This window comes from Leucoraja erinacea, chromosome 19, assembly GCF_028641065.1.
Source record: "Leucoraja erinacea ecotype New England chromosome 19, Leri_hhj_1, whole genome shotgun sequence".
In the NCBI taxonomy this organism is placed as follows: domain Eukaryota; kingdom Metazoa; phylum Chordata; class Chondrichthyes; order Rajiformes; family Rajidae; genus Leucoraja; species Leucoraja erinaceus.
The window spans coordinates 10,644,993-10,668,789 of NC_073395.1; the positions used below are offsets into that span (position 1 = coordinate 10,644,993).

The following is a 23,797-nucleotide window of genomic DNA, read 5'->3' on the forward strand; positions in this document are numbered from 1 at the left end:
ACACACCCTTTGGCGCACAATGTCTGTGCCGAGTATGGTGCCAAGTTAAACTAATAATCTCTGCCTGCACACGAACCATATCTCTCCGTTCCCTGCCCCTTGAAAAGCAACTTCAAGAACTTCTAAATCCAAGAAACATCAGCTGGATTCCACTTTATCGTCATGCTGATATTTCACCTTTTAGGAAACACTGCTGACAGCAACAAGAGGGATCAAAAGAAACATTTTATTAATAATATTGTTCCAATAGGTTTCAGGTTTGTGGGAAATATATAATTTATAAGAGAAATTGGGAAACAGCAAATGGCGTCAAGTTCAGCAAAAGCAAGCAATGATGTTGAATTACAGATGCACTGACAGATTTTCCAATCTACAAAGTACACATTGTGTAAAAACAAAGCCTTATTATTTAAAGTCTCTTGATCAGATAATACAAGGAAATCAATTTAAAAATAGTATCTAGGACAGCTAACCACCTCAAATTCAGATATGATAGAATTAAAATGGTGTTGTAGACAAGTTTAACATTTATAAAAGGGTAAAGGCTCAAATTTATAGACAAAAGTAACAGAAATGTCTAGTTATATTGAAAACAAGACTGTTGTACCTACAACATTTCTGTAAGCTTTAGGAAATGTGACAACATTACTGTTTTAAAGGTGCATTCAACCATTACTAAAATATATCCAAAATATGCATATACTCCATTGAAAATCGGATTAGCAGCTCCAAGAGATGTTCCTCTATGAAGACAAGTTGCTGCCTTATTAATCTGGTTAAAGATGAGAAGTGCTATAAGCTAACACTAGATCAACAGTTGGTCTGAATCCAAAATGCTACTCAGGCTAACTGGGCCATTTAGGAGTCGGAATTGAAAACAACAAAACTGGGCTGAACATTGGTGCAGTAGTTATTGCTGTTTCTTCATCTCCAGGGACCCAGGTTTGATCCTGACCTCTGGTGCCAACTGTGGCGTTTACACGTTCTCCATGACTGCATTTGTTTCTGTCAGGTGCTCAGGTTTCCACTCGTATCCCAAAGGGGGGTGTGTGTGGTTTAACAAGCCAGTGGAAATTTACCCCTTGTTGCAGACCAGTGGAAAACGATGGGTAAGAGAGAAAATTGCAGGGCTGAGGGTAAGGGATGGTCTGCTGGGAGCTGGCATGGACCCGATAGCCTCTTTCTGCATTGTAATAAAAAGGCAAGCCACCTGGCTTACATCTGAGGTTTTCCTCATTGGATAACTATTGTTGATTTCCAGATTTTCCCTTCTGGTTGTTCAATTCTTAGATCGTTGGACTGTGAATTGGAACATGTTCAAGCCTATTACTTAACATCTGTAAATCAACCATAAAAATCAGATAGCAACATTTTGTATACAACACAACAGTTTGTTTTTGCATCCAGAAAATAAAAAGTCTGCAAATTTCAGAACATTGTTTATTTTATGCAGTGACTAATTCCTAAGGGGAGTTCCTTGCAGAAATTCCCATGTAACATTTATATGTGAATGGATTGTTTATATTTGGCAGGTAAGGTTGGTATTTTATTAAATACAACTACCTTTTTTCGGAATGTAAAGCAGATTGAAAACAGTAATGTTATACAAAAACATTTTAGTGGCATTTTTAAAATTAAATCACAGTGGATAATAAAAAAAAATGTTCCAATGATCACCTGTAATCTTGCTCCCTCTATTTGCTATTCTGTCTGATCAAAGTTTTGAACACTTGTTCAACATTCTTTTATTGACAGACTATCATCACTGTGGCACCAATTGCAAAAGAAAACCAAAGATCTTAGAACAAATTACTGGAACCTGCTCACTTTTAATGAGATATTCAATACAACAAATAACAAAATTTCTTCTACTTCATGCTTATTTGGGGAAATAAAACATAAACACCACCCAAAAAGGTGTTATTTTCAGGAGCTTGAATAGAATCATCATGTTCACTTACCAATTTAAAAAAATCCAGAGCATAGTCCTATGCTCAGATTTAATATAAGTAAATTGCCATGGTAAAGAATATACAAAAACCCAAGTATCACCTAAAACTGGAGACGTCAAACCAAAGAAAACAAAGTATATTATACACCGCTGGTGCATAAAACCATCTCCAGAATCCAGAACTGCAATGGGGCAAGAGTTCAAATTTAAAGCAACTCCTATATAGTTATATATTTCATAGACACCTCTTCTTCTGGCTCCGAGACAGGTTGGGTTTACATTCACATTTACTGAGGCATTGAATTTCCTCTTCCATTGATATATGAACAACTGGTAGTGAGAGTCAGTAAAAATGGAATTGTATGAAAGAAAAAGCTCAAATCAGTGTTATTTCAAAGGAAGTCACCTTCCTATTTCGGAAATAAAAGCTATAAGCTCCTTCAGTGCATTGAAAGTTTAATATCAATATCCTTGACAAAAAAAAACCTCTTGCATAAAATCACTTCTGATTGTTGCAAAGAACAACTCTAGTTGAGACTTGATACTTCCTGCTTGTTTGCTCTTAAAAAGCGTGCATTTTTCAGCACACGCATCTATAGCTAAAAGCACACCACTAACTATCCATCCTTTCAAAATCTAAACGTGTGGGGGAAAAAAGGCTTAGTTGATCAATTGTGGTGATTTGGCACAGCCCCGATACTTTATTCTCCAAAGTTGCCCTAATTCCCAAATTGGAACTGTGACTGTACCTTCATTTAAAAAAAAAAAGGAAGATCATAAAGGAGCTCGATATATATATATATATATTTATATATATACACACATACACACACTAAAAAATGTGTTAAAATTATTTCCAATATTGGCCAATTTTCTTTCATCACTGAAAGTGATCTAGTCCAAACACATTGTCGAACATTTGTACATTTTCATAATTCCTAGTAACCACTATTATACTTCACAATCTATATTTTAAAACACAAATAGCAGCTGTTTAAAGCAACAGATTATTCAAACCCCGTGTACAATGAGTGTTAAAAATACAAACCACACTGGATGATTACTTTTCGCTTGATCGTCATTTGCTGTTTATGTGACACAGCATATAATTATAAATGTTTAGATTTAATAGGTAAATTAAAACTGCATATATATACACACGCACACACACACACACATCTGTGCACCGAATCCGCAATAGACATAGGACATCGTTCTGCAGTTATTTATTTTAAATAAACTCAGATTTATAAGTTTTCCATTTTATTCTTCAGTTGAGCATTTTCCCTCACTTCATCAAAAGTATAACTCTTTACAACTATGCCATTCTTGAAAACAGTGTGCAGTAGATCCTGTGAAAATATAAACATTCAAGAGTCATGCTCAATTACAAACAATCCAGAAAATAACAATGCACCCAGTGTGGATCAGCTAAAATTTAGGATCAGAGTGTCAGGTTGCGATTGACCACATGCCGAAAGTTTGACGACTTTCTTCATGTTTTTTTTTAAATGCCCTACCCAATTGTGCAATTGCTGATAAAAGCAGAGGTACTGTGATACTGCGACCTGGCAACTTGAGGCACATTGCAGAAACATGCCCTTCGGTCTACTGAATCCATGACGTTCACCAATCACTTGTACACTAGTTTTATGATCACTCGCACACTAGTTTTATTGTACACGCTAGGGATCATTTACAGAAGCCAATTCATCTACAAACTTTCATTTCTTTGAAATTTGCAAGGAAACCGGAGCCGTCAGCGAAAGCCCATCCAGTCACGAGGAAAACGTATAAACTCCGTACAGACAGCACCCGCGTTCAGGTTTGAACGTGTGTCTCTGCCGCTGTAAGGCGCAGCTCTACTGTTGCGCTACAGTGCCGCCCAACTCACATACTTCCTCCATACTTTTATCACTCACACACTAATCTCTTTCCCAAGCATCCCCACTTTCTCCCACTAAATTAGTTTAACAGTAATAGTTAACAAAATAAAATGTCCGATTTAATAATTATTAACTGACCTAGCAGCAATTGCCTTTTGCACAACAATTCCAAATCCCTAATATCTTTCACAACTGCAAGCATATTTTCACTTGCAAAACGCATGGCTCTGAATTGGCCTTCCAAATCAATGGCATAGCTGCCGCCTTACAACGCCAGAGACCCCGTTCGATCCCGACTAAGTGGGCTGTCTGTATGGAGCTTGTATATTCTCCAAGCGACGATGTGGATTATCCTGGGGTGCTCTGGTTTCCACCCACACTCAAGACGTACAGGTTCAAAGTCAAAGTAGCCTTTACTGTCATTCAGACCTTGTGGTCTGAACGAAATTTTGTTGCCTTGCAGTCCTACATATAGTACAAAATGACAAAAACACACAATAAACACAAATTAACATCCACCACAGTGAGTTCACCAGGCTCCTCCTCACTGTGATGGAAGGCAAAAGTCGTAAGTCTTTGTCTCATCCCTTCTTATTGTCCCTCAGCGCCGAGGCGATCCAGGCTTCAGATGTTGTGACCCCGCCGGGCGATGGTAAGTAATGTCAGTCCCACGGCTGAATCCGAGCTCCGCGAACGAGCCGGTTCAACGCCGCGGCCCGGGGTGGTCGAAACTGCGGCTTTCCAGTCCAGCGGACACAGCTGTTGTTGCGGGAGCTCTGGAGAACAGGCTGGGTGACCCAGCTCCGAGGCTGGGTCGCCGCTGCCCCAGCTCCAAGGCTGGGTCGCCGCTGCCGCTGCCCCAGCTCCGAGGCTGGATGGCCGGGTGGCCGCTGCCGCAGCTCCGAGGCCGGATCTCCACAGCTCCGAAGTCGGACCGCTGCAACGCTGCCCCAGCTCCGCGGCCGCCAGCTCCGCTATTAGGCCTTGGCAGAGACGGAGGATACGACAAGAAAAGTCGCATCCCCCCCCCGCCCCCGAAGGAAGAGACCAAAAACATGTTTCTCCCCCCCACCCACATACATACACAACCTAATAAACCAAAGATTAACTAAAACAGGCCAAAAGAACAACAAAAAAGAAAAAAAACAGACGGACTGCAGGCGAGCCGCAGCTGCTAAGGCAGCGCCGCCATCATTACATGTAGGTTAATTGGCTTTGGTAAAAAGTGTACATTGTCCCTAGTGTGCAGTGTGTGCTAGTGTAATGGAGATTTCTGGTCGGTGTGGACTCGTTTGGCCGAAGGCCCCTTTTCCGGGCTGTATTTCTAAGCTAAAGAAGCACGAGTATTAACGCACGGTCATTTTACAGAAATTAGATGCAAAAGCCACAAGCATGATAATGAAAAACAATAAAAGGGAAATTCAACTGAAGCTGGAAAATTCAAGGTTCATAATGTTCATATGTTTTATTTTTGCCTTTATCGAAATCTATTGCCAGTTTTGCCTACTCAGTTTATTAGCGTTGTAACCTAATGCTTCTTTCTTTTACGCTGCTTTTTGGTATGATTGGCAAAATAAAATGGTTCCTAATCTTTATCATCAAATGTAATTTAAAGATATTTAAAATATTTGCAGACTGAACAGATTCTTTCAGAATACCATTTGTCACCAAGTAACAGTTTGATTACCTATCCTTTCTCACTGTTCAGCCAATTTATACAATTCTACATGGTTTAATAATCAACTGAGGGCCTCTCGGCAGGAATTTACATCAAAGACCCCTGGAGATCCAGACATTGCCTGTCCTTCACATGAACCAGCTCTTCAATAATAAGTCTCAACATGACCAACCATTCTAAAATCTACCCGATCTCAGTGATTAAATAAAAACGTAAGATATTAAAATCATAATACGCGAGGTAGGAACTGACGTGATTTACTAAAGCTACATACAAGGCCATATCTATGTTTTCTGGTTCTCCGCCTGATTTTTAAATAATCAAATGACAAGGGCCATTTTAGACAATTGACAATAGATGCAGGAGTAGGCCATTCTGCCCTTTGAGCCAGCACTGCCATTCAGTGTGATCATGGTTGATCATTCCTGCCTTCTCCCCATATCCCCCGACTCCACTATTTTTAAGAGCCCTATCTAGCTCTCTCTTGAAAGCATCTAGAGAACCTGCCTCCACCACTCTCTGAGGCAGAGAATTCCACAGACTCACCATTCTCTGTGAGAAAAAGTGTTTCCTCGTCTCCGTTTTAAATGGCTCACTCCTTATTCTTTAACTGTGGCCCCTGGTTCTGGACTCCCCCAAGCCCAGCTGCTCCAATTTCTCAGCATATGACAGTCCTGCCATCCCAGGAATTAACCTTGTAATTTTGTAATATTAAGGAATGGTTCTTAATTAATACTGCAGTTAATAACCTGTTCTGTGTATTCGGCAGTGTGGAAAATAAACATGCAAAGTTACTTACAGGACCATTTGGTTCCAGTTCACCTTTACCCTCTTCAAGTGTAACATAATCTCCTGAAGCCTTGCAGTGCAAAGACAGACGGCCCTTCTTGGATCGCTTGTTTGGATCCATAACCGGATCCTTGAAAACATTTACCTAAATACAAGAATGATTTGCTTAGAGGCGTATTGCCTTCATCTTAATTAATTCAGCAGTTAAGAATTTTTACTTAAGTATCTGTCCAACAAGTAACTTTTTTTTTTAACATTAAGGTAAAAAAATCTGCAAGGTTTGACATTTCTAACTGAAATGCACGAATTAAAAGAATCTAGCATCACCAATCTCCATTCACACCAAAGACTAAAAAAAAATCAAACTTAGCGGGAGAAAAAAAAACACTCAATGACAGAAAACAACATACGGCACCCTCCATAATGTTTGGGATAAAATTGGTTTTACAATTGTCGATGTCGATTTCATATTTCGTGAAATTGCTCACGTGTGTTTAATTGCCTTCTTAATGCAGGTACAAGATAGCTCTCAGCATCTGAGGACAATGATCCAAAACATCCTGCTAAAGCAACAAAGGAGTTTTTCCAAAGCTAAAAATTGGTCAATTCTTGAGTGGCCAAGACAATCACCCGAACTGAACCCAATTGTGCATGACTTTTATATGCTGAAGAGAAAACTGAAGGGGACTAGCCCCCAAAGCATAAGCTAAAGATGGCTGAAATGTGGGCCTCACCAGAGAAGACACCCAGCAACTGGTGATGTCCATGAATCGCAGACTTCAAGCAGTCATCGCATGCAAAGGATATGCAACAAAATACTAAACATGACTACTTTCATTTACATGGCACTGCTGTGTCCCAAACATTATGGTGCCCTGAAATGGGGGGACTATGTAGAAACACTGCTGTAATTTCTACATGGCGAAACCAAAATGTATAAAAATGTCCTTTATTAAAATCTGACAGTGTGCACTTTAACCATATGCAATTTTTTCTATTACAAATCTCAAATTGTGGAGTACAGAGGCAAATAAATAAATGGGTCTTTGTCCCAAACATTATGGAGGGCACTGTACATCCTATAACCTTATCAGACATCACTGTGATGCAATGCAATTAATTAGAATTACTGCAAATAAGTATTAAAGCCTCCTTAGCAAGGAATAAAGCAATTAGATTACCAATATACTGGTCGCATTTCTTCTCAGTTAATGTGCTGCTAGATAATTTGCTTAGCATAATCACCTCAAATCAGACTGCCCGTATACCATTGAAAAAAAATACAAATTGGAAATATACTTATTAATTGCTGCTATAAAAATATTCTGAGCACAAGGAGATGTGAAGCAAGTTTTTTTCCCCTACACAGCGTGGTGGTGCCTGAAACGCAGAGGCAGAGACGATGAAGGTGTTGAGGTATTTAAGTACCACGTGGATATAGAAACAGAGAAAATAGGTTCAGAAGTAAGCTATTCGGCCTTTTGAGCCAGCACCGTCATTCAATATGACTATGGCTGATCATCCAAAATCAGTACCCCGTTCCTGCTTTCTCCCCATACTCCTCGATTCCTTTAACTCAGAGCTATCTAACTTTCTTGAAAACATCCAGTGAATTGGCCTCCACTGCCTGCTCTGTGGCAGAGAATTCTAGATTCACAAATCTGTGTGAAAAGGTTTTTCCTCAATTCAGTCCTAAATGGCATATCCCTTATTCTTAAAGTGTGACCCCTGGTTTTGGACTCTCCCAATCCAGCATCTAGCCTATCCAATCCCTTAACAATTCTATATGTTTCTACAAGATACCCTCTCATCCTTCTAAATTCCAGTGAATGCAAGCCCAGTCGACCCATTCTTTCATCATATGTCAGTCTTGCCAAATGGGAATTAACCTGGTAAACCTACTGCTGCACTCACTCAATAGCAATAATGTCCTTCCTCAAATTAGATAGCTAAATCGGCACACAATACTCCAGGTGCAGTCGCACCAGGGCCCTGTACAACTGCAGTGGGACCTCCTTGCTCCGAAACACAAATCCTCTTGCAATGAAGGCCAACATGCCATTAGCTTTCTTCACTGCCTGCTGTACCTGCATGCTTACTTTCAGTGACTGATGTACAAGGACACCCAGATCTCGTTGCACCTCACCTTTTCCTAATCCGACACCATTCAGATAATAATCTGAATGCATACGAGATTAGTTTATTTTGGCATCATGTTGGGCATGGACATTGTGCTGTACGTCTCCATGTTGAGAATGGCAAGAATGATTACATTGCTAGATCACTAGTCAAGACTGCTGAGACAATGACCAAGGACATTTTCAAATCCCAGCATGGCAGCAGCTGAATTTTAAATTTGGCTGATTAACAAAAATCAAAAATGAAGAGCCAGAATAAATAATCGTCACCTTCACAAATACCAATGCCTTGAAACCCCATCTGCTTCACTTTATTAGGAAATTAAGGAAATTTGTAATTCTTATGTGGTTTGGTCTGTGCTCAATTCAAGGCACTGCAATATGGCCTTGGAAAACAAGAGCGATACATGAAGGACAATAAATGCCATTCTTCCTGGCATGGCATCGCCAGTAGATGATGAAATGAATTTTTTACAGACATGAACTCACTTGCCACTTATTAAATCTATACTATTCAGAAGGTTTTTGAGCAGCAGTTACCAATTAATTACTTGGCGGGGACATGGAAATAAATTTTGAACATTACTTTGTTTCCAGAAAAGGACAGCATTGTCCTTTTCAATATCTTCCAATTAACTTTTGACTATCCATGCAATTTTCTAATATGACAGTGAACTGAGAATATTTAGTTGCAGACAGCTATCAATGGGTTAAAATAAATTATCACTCTACTGGTTTGGAACTCCCCAAAAGAATGTTACTTTTGCCATCAGTATATAAATTGCCTGCTACATTTATCCAAGATTTCAGTCCATAAATATATTTTTTAATGCATTCTCTTTGAAGAGGAATATTAAATTAATCCTCCTCCAACCTCATCTATTGCATCCGCTGCTCTAGCTGTCAACTGCTCTACATTGGTGAGACCAAGCGCAGGCTTGGCAATCGCTTCGCCCAACACCTCCACACAGTTTGCATTAACCAACTCGATTTCCCGGTGGCTCAGCACTTCGACTCCATATCCGACCTTTCTGCCCTGGGCCTCCTCCATGGCCAGAGTGAGTCGCACCGCAAAGTGGAGGAACAGCACCTCATATTTTGCATGGGTAGTTTACACCCCAGCGGCATGAACAATGACGTCTCCAATTTCAGGTAGTCTTTGCTTTCTCCCACCTTCCCAGCTCCCCCACAGCCCACTGTCTCTGCCTCTCCCTTTCTTCTTCCCACCCCCCCCCCCCCACCCCCACATCAGTCTGAAGAAGGGTCTCGACCCAAAACGTCACCTATTCCTTCGCTCCATAGATGCTGCCTCACCCGCTGAGTTTATCCAGCATTTTTGTCTACCTTAGATTTTTCCAGCATCTGCAGTTCTTTCTTAAATTGAACAGTGATCTTAGATTTCAACAGATGAGAAAACAAATAGATTTTAATCTTCTGTGAGATATTCTATGATCCTAATTATAGTTTTAAGATAATTCAACTTAAACATGAAATTAAATCCAAAATGTAATACTGCACTGTATAAGTGGACATAATGAATAACCACCCTGCATTTAAAACCCTGTTTACCAGATTCGCTTCATGATGTTATTTTTTAACTATTCAAACAAGCCAAACACGTGGATATCAAGCCCAAATTAATTTCTCTACCCAGATATTAAAAAAAGTTCACAGAACCTACTAAACGGTTTCAAATACTATCCAACAACTTTATAAAACATACCCCAAGGCCATTGGTCACCACATAACTGCACTTGAAGGAACAATTCAAAAGATCTCTTGTCATCTTCTGCAGCAAAGCTCCACCAGATCCAAAGGCAATGTTTTCAATGCTCCATTTATGCTCCTTCATTCCTTGTACAATCTAAAAAACAAAGCATGCTTCTGTTAATCCACTTACATATGGTGCAGTACAATACATATAGACTATTAGACATATTTAGCTCATTTTAAAAGTAGATGTATCCACCGGTTAGAACTTCATTACGAAAACTCCAATAATACAATTCACATTTTTTGCCACAGAGAATGTGCTCATTAAATATAGGTGTGTAAATGATGCATATATCCCTGATAATAAAATGGGCCATTTTCTACACAGCCATTAGCACTGGCCCCTATGTCCTGCACAAACTCCAACCCCCAATGCTAAAAACAGAAATAAAATATGTTGTGACATACTCAAGAGATCAGGCAGCATGTGTGGAGACACAAGGTGAAATATTAACCATGTTAAAACAGCAGAAAAGGGATAAGAATGGTGAGAAGAAAAGGATGAAAGCCAGTGTGAAGAAGGGTTCTGTCCTGAAACATCACCTATCTATGCTCCCCAGGGATGCTGCCTGACCCACTGAGTTACTCCAGCACTTTGTCTCTTTCGCAGGATGAAAGCTAAACTTGCCACTTGACAAATGCTGCTCGGGGTGAAGGTTTGTTAAATGATTGGTAATTTGTTAGTAGAAGATGCAGTTATGGCAAGGTGAGCAGACAGAGGTGAGGGAAAAGTGATGGCAGGTGTTGAATATAACGGGTGAAAACCTGAATTGAGAATGCTGCAAATAAGGTCGGCATCTGCCGAGAGAAAAAATGATTTGATGTTGATCTGACAGTATGGACAGTGTCCAGGAGAGGCTAGTTTACAGATTAAAAAAATAAAAAAATAAAAAAAAGTCTTGAAGGATGTAACACATTTCAGTCTTCAAGACTCAATTAGATGTTTTTCTAATTTTCGATGCAAGACAAAGGGTGTTGGACTCAGACACTGAGCCTCCTCAGCCCCCCCTGGGTAGAGAATTGCAAAGATTCATTATCCATTGTGTGGAGGAATTTATTTTCAAATCTTTCCTAAACAGCCAAAATCTTATCTTAACACTATGACCCTCAATTCTTGATTTCCCAACCAGAGGAAACTTTAACTGCATGACTATTCAGTCTCGTCCCTGAAGAAAGTTGAAAATTTCAATGAGATCCCCCTCATTCTTGAAAGCTTCAGGGTAGTCAAGGCCAAATCCTTTAACCTCTACATATGACAAACTCACCCTACCAAGGATAAATATGATGCACTCTCTATTGTAAATGCATCCTTCCTTATCAGGGAGACGTGACTGGTCAGTGTTATTGATACAGCATCACCAAGACTCTGTTACAAGTCTCTTCCTTTGTGCACACATCCGCTTGCGATGAAGATCAGCATGCTATTAATTCAACCAGCAATTAGAAAGGCAATGGTACGATGCAGTCCCCTCCACATTGCAGAAACTAAAATCAGAGAGAGTGACCACAGCAGAATATCTCCATTCAGTCCATAAGAGTGACCTCGAGCTTCTAGTTCCCCATCGTTTTAATTCTCCATCCCATTCCCATGCTGGCTTTATTCTTTCAAATATGCTCATCTGAAGCTCGAGGAACAACATCATCATCTTCTGTCTGTATAGGATTGGAATTCAATATTAAACTCCACAACAGGGTCAAAATTGATTACTTCTGATGCAAGGCAATCTCAAACAGGAATTCAATTTTCTCTCCTTCAATCCTGCTTGATTTGGTGAGCATTTTCTGCACCTGCGTGCACAATCTCCCAGTTCCACCTTTATTTGCTTCTTTTTCCTTCTCTATATTTGCTCATCTGCCATTAGTTACATCTCCTCCACATTGATCAGCTATAGTTAAAAAGCCTTCACCACACTTTTGGACTGCACAGCATGGGGTCATTTTGATTCTCTTGGTCCATTTTCTTACATCCTATTAAGCCTTCCTTAAAACCAACTCCAACCAAGTTGAAGTCACTAACCTCAAAATTATCTGGTTGATACATATTTGAGCAGTTATATCAATTAAACATGTTGGTAATGAAGGAAGATAGACAAAATTCTGGAGTAACTCAGCGGGTCAGGCAGCATCTTTTGTGAAAAGGAAAAGGTGGAGTTTCGGGTTGAGACCCTTCTTCAGACTAAATCAGGGGAGAGGGAAACTAGAGGCATGAAAAGGTACAAAAACAACACAAATGAATGAAAGGCATGAAATCAACAAATTAAAGCCAGCAACAATAATCAAAGAAAGGTGAAAACCACAATGGTTCATTGTTGGCTGGGGAAAAGGATCTCAGCTGGGAAGGAACTCGGCTGCAATGTCTCAAATCAACCAGCTAAAAAGCAAAAGGGTACGGAGTGATTAGTTTTCTGGGCTGTTCATTATTACTTCTTGTAAAGTGTTGATATCCACGCCATCTCCTTGAATGATCCTTAAGTACGGTGGAAGTACTTTATAACCTTGAGAATTTTCTGTTGGTGGGAATTTCCTTCCAAGAATCTCAAGAACTCCACATTGCAGAAACTAAAATCAGAGAGAGTGACCACAGCAGAATATCTCCATTCAGTCCAGAAGACCTCGAGCTTCTAGTTCCCCATCGTTTTAATTCTCCATCCCATTCCCATGCTGGCTTTATTCTTTCAAATATGCTCATCTGAAGCTCGAGGAACAACATCATCATCTTCTGTCTGTATAGGATTGGAATTCAATATTAAACTCCACAACAGGGTCAAAATTGATTACTTCTGATGCAAGGCAATCTCAAACAGGAATTCAATTTTCTCTCCTTCAATCCTGCTTGATTTGGTGAGCATTTTCTGCACCTGCGTGCACAATCTCCCAGTTCCACCTTTATTTGCTTCTTTTTCCTTCTCTATATTTGCTCATCTGCCATTAGTTACATCTCCTCCACATTGATCAGCTATAGTTAAAAAGCCTTCACCACACTTTTGGACTGCACAGCATGGGGTCATTTTGATTCTCTTGGTCCATTTTCTTACATCCTATTAAGCCTTCCTTAAAACCAACTCCAACCAAGTTGAAGTCACTAACCTCAAAATTATCTGGTTGATACATATTTGAGCAGTTATATCAACTAAACATGTTGGTAATGAAGGAAGATAGACAAAATTCTGGAGTAACTCAGCGGGTCAGGCAGCATCTTTTGTGAAAAGGAAAAGGTGGAGTTTCGGGTTGAGACCCTTCTTCAGACTAAATCAGGGGAGAGGGAAACTAGAGGCATGAAAAGGTACAAAAAAAACCCAACAATTTAATGAAAGGCATGAAATCAACAAATTAAAGCCAGCAACAATGATCAAAGAAAGGTGAAATCCACAATGGTTCATTGTTGGCTGGGGAAAAGGATCTCAGCTGGGAAGGAACTCAGCTGCAATGTCTGAAATCAACCAGCTAAAAAGCAAAAGGGTACGGAGTGATTAGTTTTCTGGGCTGTTCATTATTACTTCTTGTAAAGTGTTGATATCCACGCCATCTCCTTGAATGATCCTTAAGTACGGTGGAAGTACTTTATAACCTTGAGAATTTTCTGTTGGTGGGAATTTCCTTCCAAGAATCTCAAGAACCTGATGAAACAATTAAGATTTTGATAACTCAACAGATAACAATCAAAAGATCAATTATTCAACAAATCACATCAATGGTATGAATGCTTGTTTGAAAATTAGACACTAGTATTGAGTTATGCAATTAATCTTCAGGAAAAACCTATGGTTCAAACAATTCAACTCAAAACTGACCCTAATGGTCGTTTATTTTGAGAGAGCTCAGAATAGTTAATTTTGGAAATAGGAAATTAGCCAATTCTGCAGTTGGTTGATTTTACATATCTTCATCCCTTTCAATATCTTCACATTGACTCTGCCGCAATGCAAAAGAATCCTTTCAGCACGGACTCTGAGTATTTTGCTGAATACAACTCTCAAGTCCAACATTCCTTTTAGCTCACTCATCCCCGTCAGTCGATTCTTTATCAGCAAGTTCCACCCAAACTAATTGGTATTATATCCTTGCACAGAAACTTTTCATGCACAACTTAAATCTGGACTTCAAGCATCCAGCTCCAATATCCACTCGAAAAATCAAATCGATACGATAGTTAGTACAACAGAATCTGCTCTTATTGGCCTCCAAAAATCATGTTAACTTTAAATTCCAATTTTGTTCCACAATTTAGTTACTTTCAAACATTTCTGCAGTTATTCAGTATTATCTCCTTGAAAATAGTTCATATCTGTGGATTTCAAAATCAAACACGAGGCTGCCATCTATCTGCATTTAATATTACTCATCTCTAGTCTCGTGCATCACCCTTGACAAGATTTGCTCTGACATTTTGGTCGCACCCTCTGATCTCTAAGGAAGGGTACGCCTCCAAAGTCATTTTGCATTTCCTCCTCAAACGCATGGACTATTCAAACATTCAAGTACTTTTCTTTTCATTCTTAAGTCACACATTAATTACTTGTGATCGAAGCATTTCCCAGGATAGAACAATCAAATATCATCTAGTTTCGCCTTGGAGTTCTCCCTCCTTAAACTGAAATGCAAGCATTGTTACTCATGAGAGAAAAATCTCACGTTTTGTAGGTGCAAGGTTCAGGTTTACTTTATTTTTCAACTTCGGACCATATGTAAGAGCTGTCTGCTTACAGTAAGTAAGATAGGAATTTCCAGGCAATTAGAACTAACCAAACAGCAAGTAGAACCATATCAGTGGAAGTCTAATAAAATTCTTACAAAGACTAAACATCTATCTATATACATTGTATTTCTAACAATAATACTCCAATATTCTGGCATCCCATTTTAGATCCAGCATGAAAACAGGTTCTCCAGCCCACTGAGTCCACACCAACCATCACAATAGTTCTATGTATTCCACTTTCTTATCCACTCCCCACACATTAGGAGCAATTTACAGAGGCCGATTAACCTACAAACCCACGTCTTTGGGATGCGAGGAGAAACAGGAGCACCCAGAGGAAACTCATGCGGTCACAAGGAGATGTGCAAACAGGCAGATCCCGAGGTCTGGATTGAACCTGGGTCGCTGGCACTGTGATACAACAGTTCAACCAGCTGCAGCACCGTTGCACCACTGTTTAAACATTCTGATGGTCTGGAATTGAGCTCACTCATTAGATCAGGAATGAGCTAGAATGCAAACAGGACAGGTGTCCAAAGCTGGTGTTTAGAATGTGGCTGCAGCCAGGATCCAGTGTATGGGCCAGGTATGTACTAGTATTGGGGTCTGGAGCGTCAGGGATTAGGAACATTGATACGTTTGTGACTGGTACCTGGGTCCAGGGCACTTACGTAATTCTCGCTCCCTTTAAATTCACTGGGCACTCTGGAAAATTTATTAAATTACTTTTAACAAACAGAATGCGAAATAAAAGTATTCACATACTAGGAGTAACATCCAATAGTTTAGAAAATCTGCCAAAATCATAACAGTGCCAGAATTTTTGCATTTAAATTGTTTTTCTTACTCAGACTTGAGATACAAAGTGGAAACAAGCCCACCGAGACCACACCGACCAGTGATCACCTCGTACACTAGCACTATCCTACATACTAGGGTTAAATTATAATTTACAGAAGCCAATTAACTTACAAACCTGTAAATCTTTGAAGTGTGGGAAGAAACCGGAGCACCCGGGGAAAACCCACACAGGTCACAGGGGGAATGTACAAACTCCGTACAGACAGCACCCAGTCGGGATGATACAAGAGTGTGTCGCTGTAAGGCAGCAACTTTACGACTGCGTCACTGTGCCGCCCACGCATATTTTACCATTTTAGTTCCAATGCAGATGTATTCAAGGTGTGTTTTTCATACTTCTGATGTGTGCTTTATTTTAGCAACATATTTTTGTTATAGTTAATCGAAACATAAATACCATTAAACTAGGAACTAAGAAGAGAAACAAGTTACCTGTAAAACCGTATCAAGTGGATTTCCCGAATCTGGCCGAATAATGAGCGGAGCATCAGCACTCCTTCTTTCTATCAAATCTCTTAAGTCTTCACCCCAGATTTTTTCACAAGCGTTATATATATCATAACTGTCACTGACAATTGATACAGGCACTGTAGAAAACGTCTTCATTATGTGTTCAAAGGCATCTTTTTCGCGGTCTTTTCCCCATGCTGTAATGGTACTATTCATAGAAAGGAAATACAGAAACTATTCAAGAAGCAACCAAAATGATAGACAACTGTGAACAGATAAGGTTAAAGAACATACCTAAATGACATTTTTTTACGACATGCAAGGGGAAAAACCCCCCCAAAAAACTGGACAATATTCAGTATTGCCTTTAGAATAACAAATTAAAAAGTAATTGTTGAATTACAAGCAATTCTGACCAAAATTTGGCCTTTCCTGAAGTTCAATATTCACTTGGTTTTATGAGAATTTGGTTAAAAGGGAAATCTCAAAATTACAATAAATGAAATATATATTTAAGGATGTTGGCATTAACAGCTATTTTCGGGTACATGGTTTGATTCAGCTGGTAATAGTCATTCAGTCAAGCCCTACTCCAGAGACTTGACACGCCTGTGTAATGAGGGTGCCACCTTTTTTAAAAAAATGAGATGTCGCGTTATTCTCATTCAATTTCATTTAAAATTGACCGCTTTATGCTCTCTCAGCTGAACACAAAAATCATATGTTATTTCTGCCTCAATTCAACATTGCTTGTGGATTAGTTGGTCAATATCACACTGCTGTTGTATTTATCACTGGGCATGGATTGTCTACTATATTTTCTGTACTGTGACTGTCGTTCACAAATACCTCATTGTTTGCAAACCATTTAAAGACATCTTGAATGTATCAAAAAGGTGCAATATAAAAGTCTTCTTTTAAGCTCTTCAGAACATATGCAAGAGAGTGAGCCAATGCTATGTACAACATATATCAAAGCGAAAAGTGAACGTGTCAGAACTTTACTAAATAAATTGACAGAACTATAAAAAAAACACAAATTATAAATCTGTGGTCAAAACAAGGTATTGTTAAGATTGATGCCATATCTGAACTCTATTTAAAAAGGAAAATGAATATTACTACAACAATATTCTCATCTCAAAGGACAGAATTAACAACTCATCTCTACTCTGAGATTTCCAAATAGCAAAACTTAGTCTGACAAGAATGAAAGTTTAATATTAATCTACAAATGCAAATTTAATATCTATTAAAATGAGATTTGGCAAGACTACAAGTATTCTTTCAAGATTCAAATAACGAGTTGATAATCAAATATTATCATTTAATTCAACATAGGATGGTGTTAGGTTTCATCATCTTTCCCCACATAATAAGCAGATAGAGTTAAGTATCAAATACTTTGCAAAATCCCCTTCACAACACATTATAAAACACTATTTGCACTGCTCAAAAATGTTTTTAAGTTCAATTAACATATGCCTACCTATGTTCAGCTGCTGGCACTGAAAAGCCTGGCACGGAGTCTTTTGTTCCATAATACTTCTTGATTACGGTGATTCCTGCAACTGTGTCAGTTCCTTTGAAGTTTACTAAATGAGAAGATGCCCCAATACCTGCCGTCTGAAAGGAGAACTTCTATTGTGATACCAGGTCAAACATACTGAAGCATGCAAAATATAAACTTTGTTTTAGAACGTATTTAAAGTGGGAAACATTTCAGGTTCAAAGGAACCCGTGTTCTTGGCAAGCCGTCAATGAACATCAACGCCGATGCAACAACTAAAGCAGTATGTTGCCCTTTATCGCAAGAGAATACAACAGGAAAGATGCTGTAATATTATGTTTGGCCTAAGTGAGCCCATACCTGGAGTACCAATTTTGGACTTATTACCAACAAAAGGACATTGCTGCATTGCATCGATGACAACTAAGATTCAGCAAAATTATTTCTGGGATTGTGGGTCTGTGATACAAATATTGATAGGAATATACTAAGCCTATTTTCTGGAATAAAGAATAAGCAGCAAATGGAATGTAAAAAATTATTTGAGGCCAAGCATGGTAGATCCAAGGGACATAAATCCATTCCCAAGTATCTTAGATTATAGTTTAAAAAGCAAGATAAAGGAGACAGTGATCAACGTCAGGAAGCAACATGGTACACATAGCCAGAGCTGCCAAGTTCTGTCACAGTATTTCAGTATTCTCGTACCTGAAAATCAGTATTTTTACCCAGTGACATTTTGCTGAAAAAAATGTTTTTTTTATGTGCGGTCATACTCATGTGCGGGCAGTGGGTAGGTGCTATAGACCTGCACGGGAAGGTAGATGCTCCCGCCCCATGAGTCTCGGGCAGATGGGGTTTGTCAGCCTGGGAAGGCAGTCCATCTGGGAGAGGGAAAACTCTGATTTAAAACCTCCACTGCCTTGAGGTCATACCCAGCCATGGAAAATGCTCCAGGAGTAAACCTCAAGAAAATCCGGAGTCAGTGCCCCTAAGGCAGTTCGTTGTTATTCACAACCTTGCTCTGACAGCTCCTACGACAGCGCTGGTGCCAAACTGTAACAGCCCTGCTGTTCCTTTGGATCGATCAGCGACGTGGAGAAGGGGGACATGCTGCATGGGCAACAGCCTATCCTCCATATGACAACACCCAGGGTTGCATCCGACCAACAACTAGGATGCATCACCCATGGTCAGTCATGAACGAGGGGGCCTACGATGATCATACTCATGTAAGATATACAAGAATGCATAACTTCGCTACCAATTGACATGTCTTCTATGCACCTTACTTGACAATGCATTCATTGCCATCTCTTTGTACGCTTCTGTTTGAATGGCTGCCTCCTGCTTTCAGCACCAGATGGGGGAAGGGAGATTTAAGGATGTTGGCAATAACAGCTATTTCCAAGAAACTGATCCCATCATGTTTCTACTTATAGTAAGAACCCATGACCAAGCCATATTTTGGCTCCAGCCCAGTGCAGTAGTAACGTTTAAAAGATGATCAAATATTCAAAGGAAATATGGTAGGATGCTCTGGAAGGTTAGATCGCATGGGATCCAAGGAGAAATAGTGGAATGGAGAGCAAATTGACTCCATGGAAGGAAGGGTGATGGTGGAAGGTTGATTCTCGGACTGGAGGCCTGTGTCTAGTGATGTGCCTCAGGGTTCGGTGCTGGACCCATTACTGTTCGTCATCTACATCAATGATTTGGATGAGAACATACAGGGCAAAATTAGCAAGTTTGCTGATGATACAAAAGTGAGTGGTTTTGCAGATAGTAAAGATGGTTGTGAAAGATTGCAGCAGGATCTGGATCGATTGGCCAGGTGGGCTGAGGAATGGTTGATGAAATTTAATACAGAGAGGTGCGAGGTGTTGCATTTTGGGATGTTTAACAAGGGCAGGACCTACACAGTAAATAGTAGGCCTCTGGGGAATGTTGTTGAGCAGAGGGATCTAGGAATGCAGGTGCATGGTTCCTTGACGACAGCAGGTTGGTAAGGCTTTTGGCACATTGGCCTTCATCAGTCAGAGTATTGAGTATAGAAGTGGGGAGGTCATGTTTAAGTTGTATAAGACGTTGGTGAGACCGCATTTAGAATATTGTGTTCAGTTCTGGGCACCATGTTATAGGAAACATATTGTCAAGCTTGAAAGTGTTCAGAAAGGATTTATGACGATGTTGTCAGGACTAGAGGGTGTGAGCTATAGGGAGCGGTTGAGTAGGCTGGGTCTCTATTCCTTGGAGCACAGGGGTGATTTTATAGAGGTGTATAAAATCATGAGAGGAATAGATCGGGTAGATGCACAGAATCTCTTGCCCAGAGTAGGGGAATCGAGGACCAGAGGACATAGGTTCAAGATGAAGGGAAAAGATTTGATAAGAATCCGAGGGATAACTTTATCACACAAAGGGTAGTGGGTGTATGGAACAAGCTGCCAGAGCAGTTGTTGAGGCTGGGACTATCCCATCATTTAAGAAACAATTAGACAGGTGTATGTATAGGACGGGTTTGGAGGGATATGGACCAAGCACAGGCAGGTGGGACCACAATTCACTCTTTGGTTAAATAAAAAAGCACAAAGTTTTTGCAAACTGAACCTCAAATACTTTGTTAATCTGGCCGATTTCTTAGACAAGCCTTTGATTATTCAGTTCAAATTCCTTGAAAAATATTCTTACCTCTTGAGAGGAAACTCCTCGATAGCCAAAATCATGAAGTTTGTACTCCAGTCCATTTAAATTACCAGCAGTCTGCATTAAATACTTGGCCAAAATTTTCTTCTGCTCTCTGGAATTGGTAGCCACGGAAATTGGATACCATGTTTGAACAAGACATGTCTAGAAACCAAGGGGAAATTGCAAGTTCACTGCTCCCAAAAGACAATGTTTTGCGTGCCGACAAAATACAGAACAAATCAACAAAAATCTGGGAGCCTGAATGTGGTGCAAGTATTTTTCACTCTTATAAAGTAATAAATAAACTGCAGACATACCTCAACCCAATTAGTTAGCCAATAACACTCTGGATCGGTATTCTCGACAGTAAAGAGAACATTCCCCCGAGGAATGACACTTCCTTCAGGAACAGCCTTTATTTCTATTGGAAGGTGACCATCGTGTTTCTATAATGGAGAATCAAAATCCAAATGCAACAAGGTTTCAGCATTTTTGAAATACAATCCAAACTTAACACATTATTTTAATGCACTGAATTTTTTATGAAAACATTCTGAAACATGCTTTTTAAAAAAATATAAGCCAAATACAATTGCTCCATCAGCAACATTCTGTTCACTGGTTTCCAGGGGGCAAACAATCAAAATCAATGCTTCGGTTAAAGTTTTAAAATTTGCCATTACAAGAAGTGAAAATAGAAGTGGTTAAAAACTTTCAGCTACTTCATTGAATTATCAATTTTGATAGTTACAGTAAATTGTTAATGACCAAATTGTCATTCTTAGCTCCCATTAAAACATAAACCTGGCACAATTGGTGTTCTCTGCGGCCACTATCGTTTTCTTTGGAAGCCAATCCCTTTCCGCTCTCTCAAACAAAAAACAGACACATGTACTGCCAAACTTTGCAACACCCTCAATAGCCCTTTACAATGATGTTAAACTATTGTTTCCCAATTCAAAAATATATTCTTATTATCACAGAAAGTTCAGCATGTCTCAAATACGACATCGATCATCGTCAAGTCAAGTTTATTTGTCACATACACATACGAGATGTGCAGTGAAATGAAAGTGGCAATGCTCGCGGACTTTTTATTGAGTTGGAGCTGAACCTAACCTGAACCTGACCCCTCCTCCCCCATATACACGTTTGTACATCAAAAGAACTAATATGGGTGTGTTCACTAAGGATTTTTAAAACTTATATCTGGGACAGTCGATTGATTAAAAAATGATGGCACAGAGGCACCTTGGATTCTGCACACAAACCATTGAAAGCTAACATGCAGATACCACGAGCAATTAGATAGGCATATAGTGTGTTGGCTTTTATTATCAGACAATCTAAATACACAGGTAAAGACATTTTACTGCATTTGAATGGGCCTGTCTAGAAAACACTAGGAATTGGATGTATAGGTTTAGCCACTGCTCAGGGAAGGAAATACTTACTTGCAAAGAGTTCACCAGATTGATCTCCTGAGAATATAGGCCCAATTTACTTAATCACTATCGTTTTTCCCCATTAGGAAGGATTCAGTAAAATTGGCCTTCACTCTCCAGAGTCAAGAATAATGTAATTCAATTGAAATGTGAAAAATCATTATGGAATTTGAAGGTAGATGCGAGGTAATATTTCACATAGTTCTGGGGCGTGGAGGCAGTGTCTCAAAGGGAGTCACCCATTTCAAACTGAAATGAGAAGATATTTCCTCACTCAGTAGGTAATGAACATTTGGAATTTTCTGCCCAGGAGGCCTACGAGTCTCACTCAAAAGAGAGCAGTTGATTTGTGAATGTTAAATGATAATCAAAAAATAATGGGATTAGAGTAGGAAAGTGGCGGTAAAAGATTAGCTCATAATTGTGCTAAATGGTGGGGGAGAAAAAAGAATAAATAGCCTGTAACTGCTTCTGCTTCTGATGATTTTAAATTCTGTTTATATTGTGCTTGTGGTAGAATTTTAACCACCAAACCATTATCGGTCACGGTTGCCCACTACCACAGGCAACATTTCAAATGTGTTCACAGCTTTAATGCTACATTCCTTAGTGTGTGTGTGTACTTTTGCATTGGATGTTAAACTGACGATCCATCTGATCTCTCAGCTGAACCTAGATGATCACATTAGGGATGTCCTGGCTAATATTTATCTGAAATATAACCTAAATGCACAGGTACAACTTCAGTAACATTATCATTTTCACATACCAGCTGTGGCTCAATGAGTAGCACTTTTCCCTCTCAACTACGAAGGCTACAGGTTTCAGACGAACATAAAATCTAGACGGACAAATCTATCCCCTCAATGCCAGAGACCCAGAGTGGTGTTTGCACAATCTCACTGTGACCATGTGGGTGTCCTCTGGGTGCTCCGGTTTCCTCCCACACCTCAAAGATCTGCAGGTTAATTAGCCTCTGTAAAAATTGTCCCTAGCGTGTATGGAGTGGATGAGAAACATCGCGTTTGAGTCTGCAAGGAGGGGATAAAATAGAAAGAGTGAATGGGTGATCAATGGTCGGCATGGACACAGTGGGGCGAAGGGGCTGTTTCCATGCTGTAACTCTAAATTAAGCATATTATCGAACTTAAGATTCCACCTGTCTTCTTAGCCGAATACAAAGGATTATGTTACTAGCCTGGCAAGGGGCAGATGGTACAGAACTGGTTGTATGGTTGACAATGAAGAAGAAAGCTTTACAACGCAGAAAGATGCTAATTTCCCCCACAATTGTCAGAAGAGTGGAAAAAGAAATTGTAGTAAAATATTTAGTAAAAAGATATTATGGAAGATGGTACAAAGCATACAAATATTCTGCCATTTACTGAATATTGAATGTGATGAAAGAACCAAGGGACGTTAAACTGTAGGAAAGATACATAGAATAAAGAAGTGCCAAATTGGTTGCTTTCCTTACTTAGGTGAGAAATAAGAGCAGGAAAGTTAGGCTAACTATATACAATAGCTAAAGTGCTGCACACAATTCTGGCCACATTATATAAGCAATGCAACTGGACTGGAGAGGGTGCAGTGGAGATTTATAAGATGTTGTGAGGGTGAAAAAACAGGAGAGAATGACAATATGTGCAGTAGGCCCTTCAGCCCTTCGAGCCAGCATTCACTGTGATCAAGGCTGATCATCCACATTCAGTACCATATTCCTGCCTTCCCACCATATCCCCCGACTCCGCTATCTTTAAGAGCTCTATCTAACTCTCGCTTGAAAGCATCCAGAGAAATGGCTTCCACTGCCTTCTGAGGCAGAGAATTCCACAGTTTCACAACTCTCTGGGTTAAAAGTTTTCCCTCATCTCTGTTCTAAATGGCCTGCTCCTTATTCTTAAACTGTGCCCCCTGGTTCTGGACTCC

At 39.7% G+C, this 23,797-nt stretch overlaps 1 protein-coding gene across 1 annotated transcript in view; it reads right to left on the bottom strand.

The window, feature by feature from the left end:
- Window positions 1–251: 251 nt before the first annotated feature.
- nampt1 (nicotinamide phosphoribosyltransferase 1) overlaps window positions 252–23,797 on the bottom strand; it is a 37,591-nt gene continuing 14,045 nt past the window's right edge. The window contains exons 4-11 of the mRNA XM_055650269.1: window positions 20,741–20,869; window positions 20,427–20,585; window positions 17,715–17,851; window positions 16,208–16,433; window positions 13,713–13,832; window positions 10,166–10,306; window positions 6,315–6,449; window positions 252–3,303 (exon numbers count right to left, since the gene is read on the bottom strand). Coding sequence (XP_055506244.1) covers window positions 3,199–3,303; window positions 6,315–6,449; window positions 10,166–10,306; window positions 13,713–13,832; window positions 16,208–16,433; window positions 17,715–17,851; window positions 20,427–20,585; window positions 20,741–20,869 — 1,152 coding nt within the window. The 3' untranslated portion in view covers window positions 252–3,198. The remainder of the gene's footprint in view (window positions 3,304–6,314; window positions 6,450–10,165; window positions 10,307–13,712; window positions 13,833–16,207; window positions 16,434–17,714; window positions 17,852–20,426; window positions 20,586–20,740; window positions 20,870–23,797) is intronic.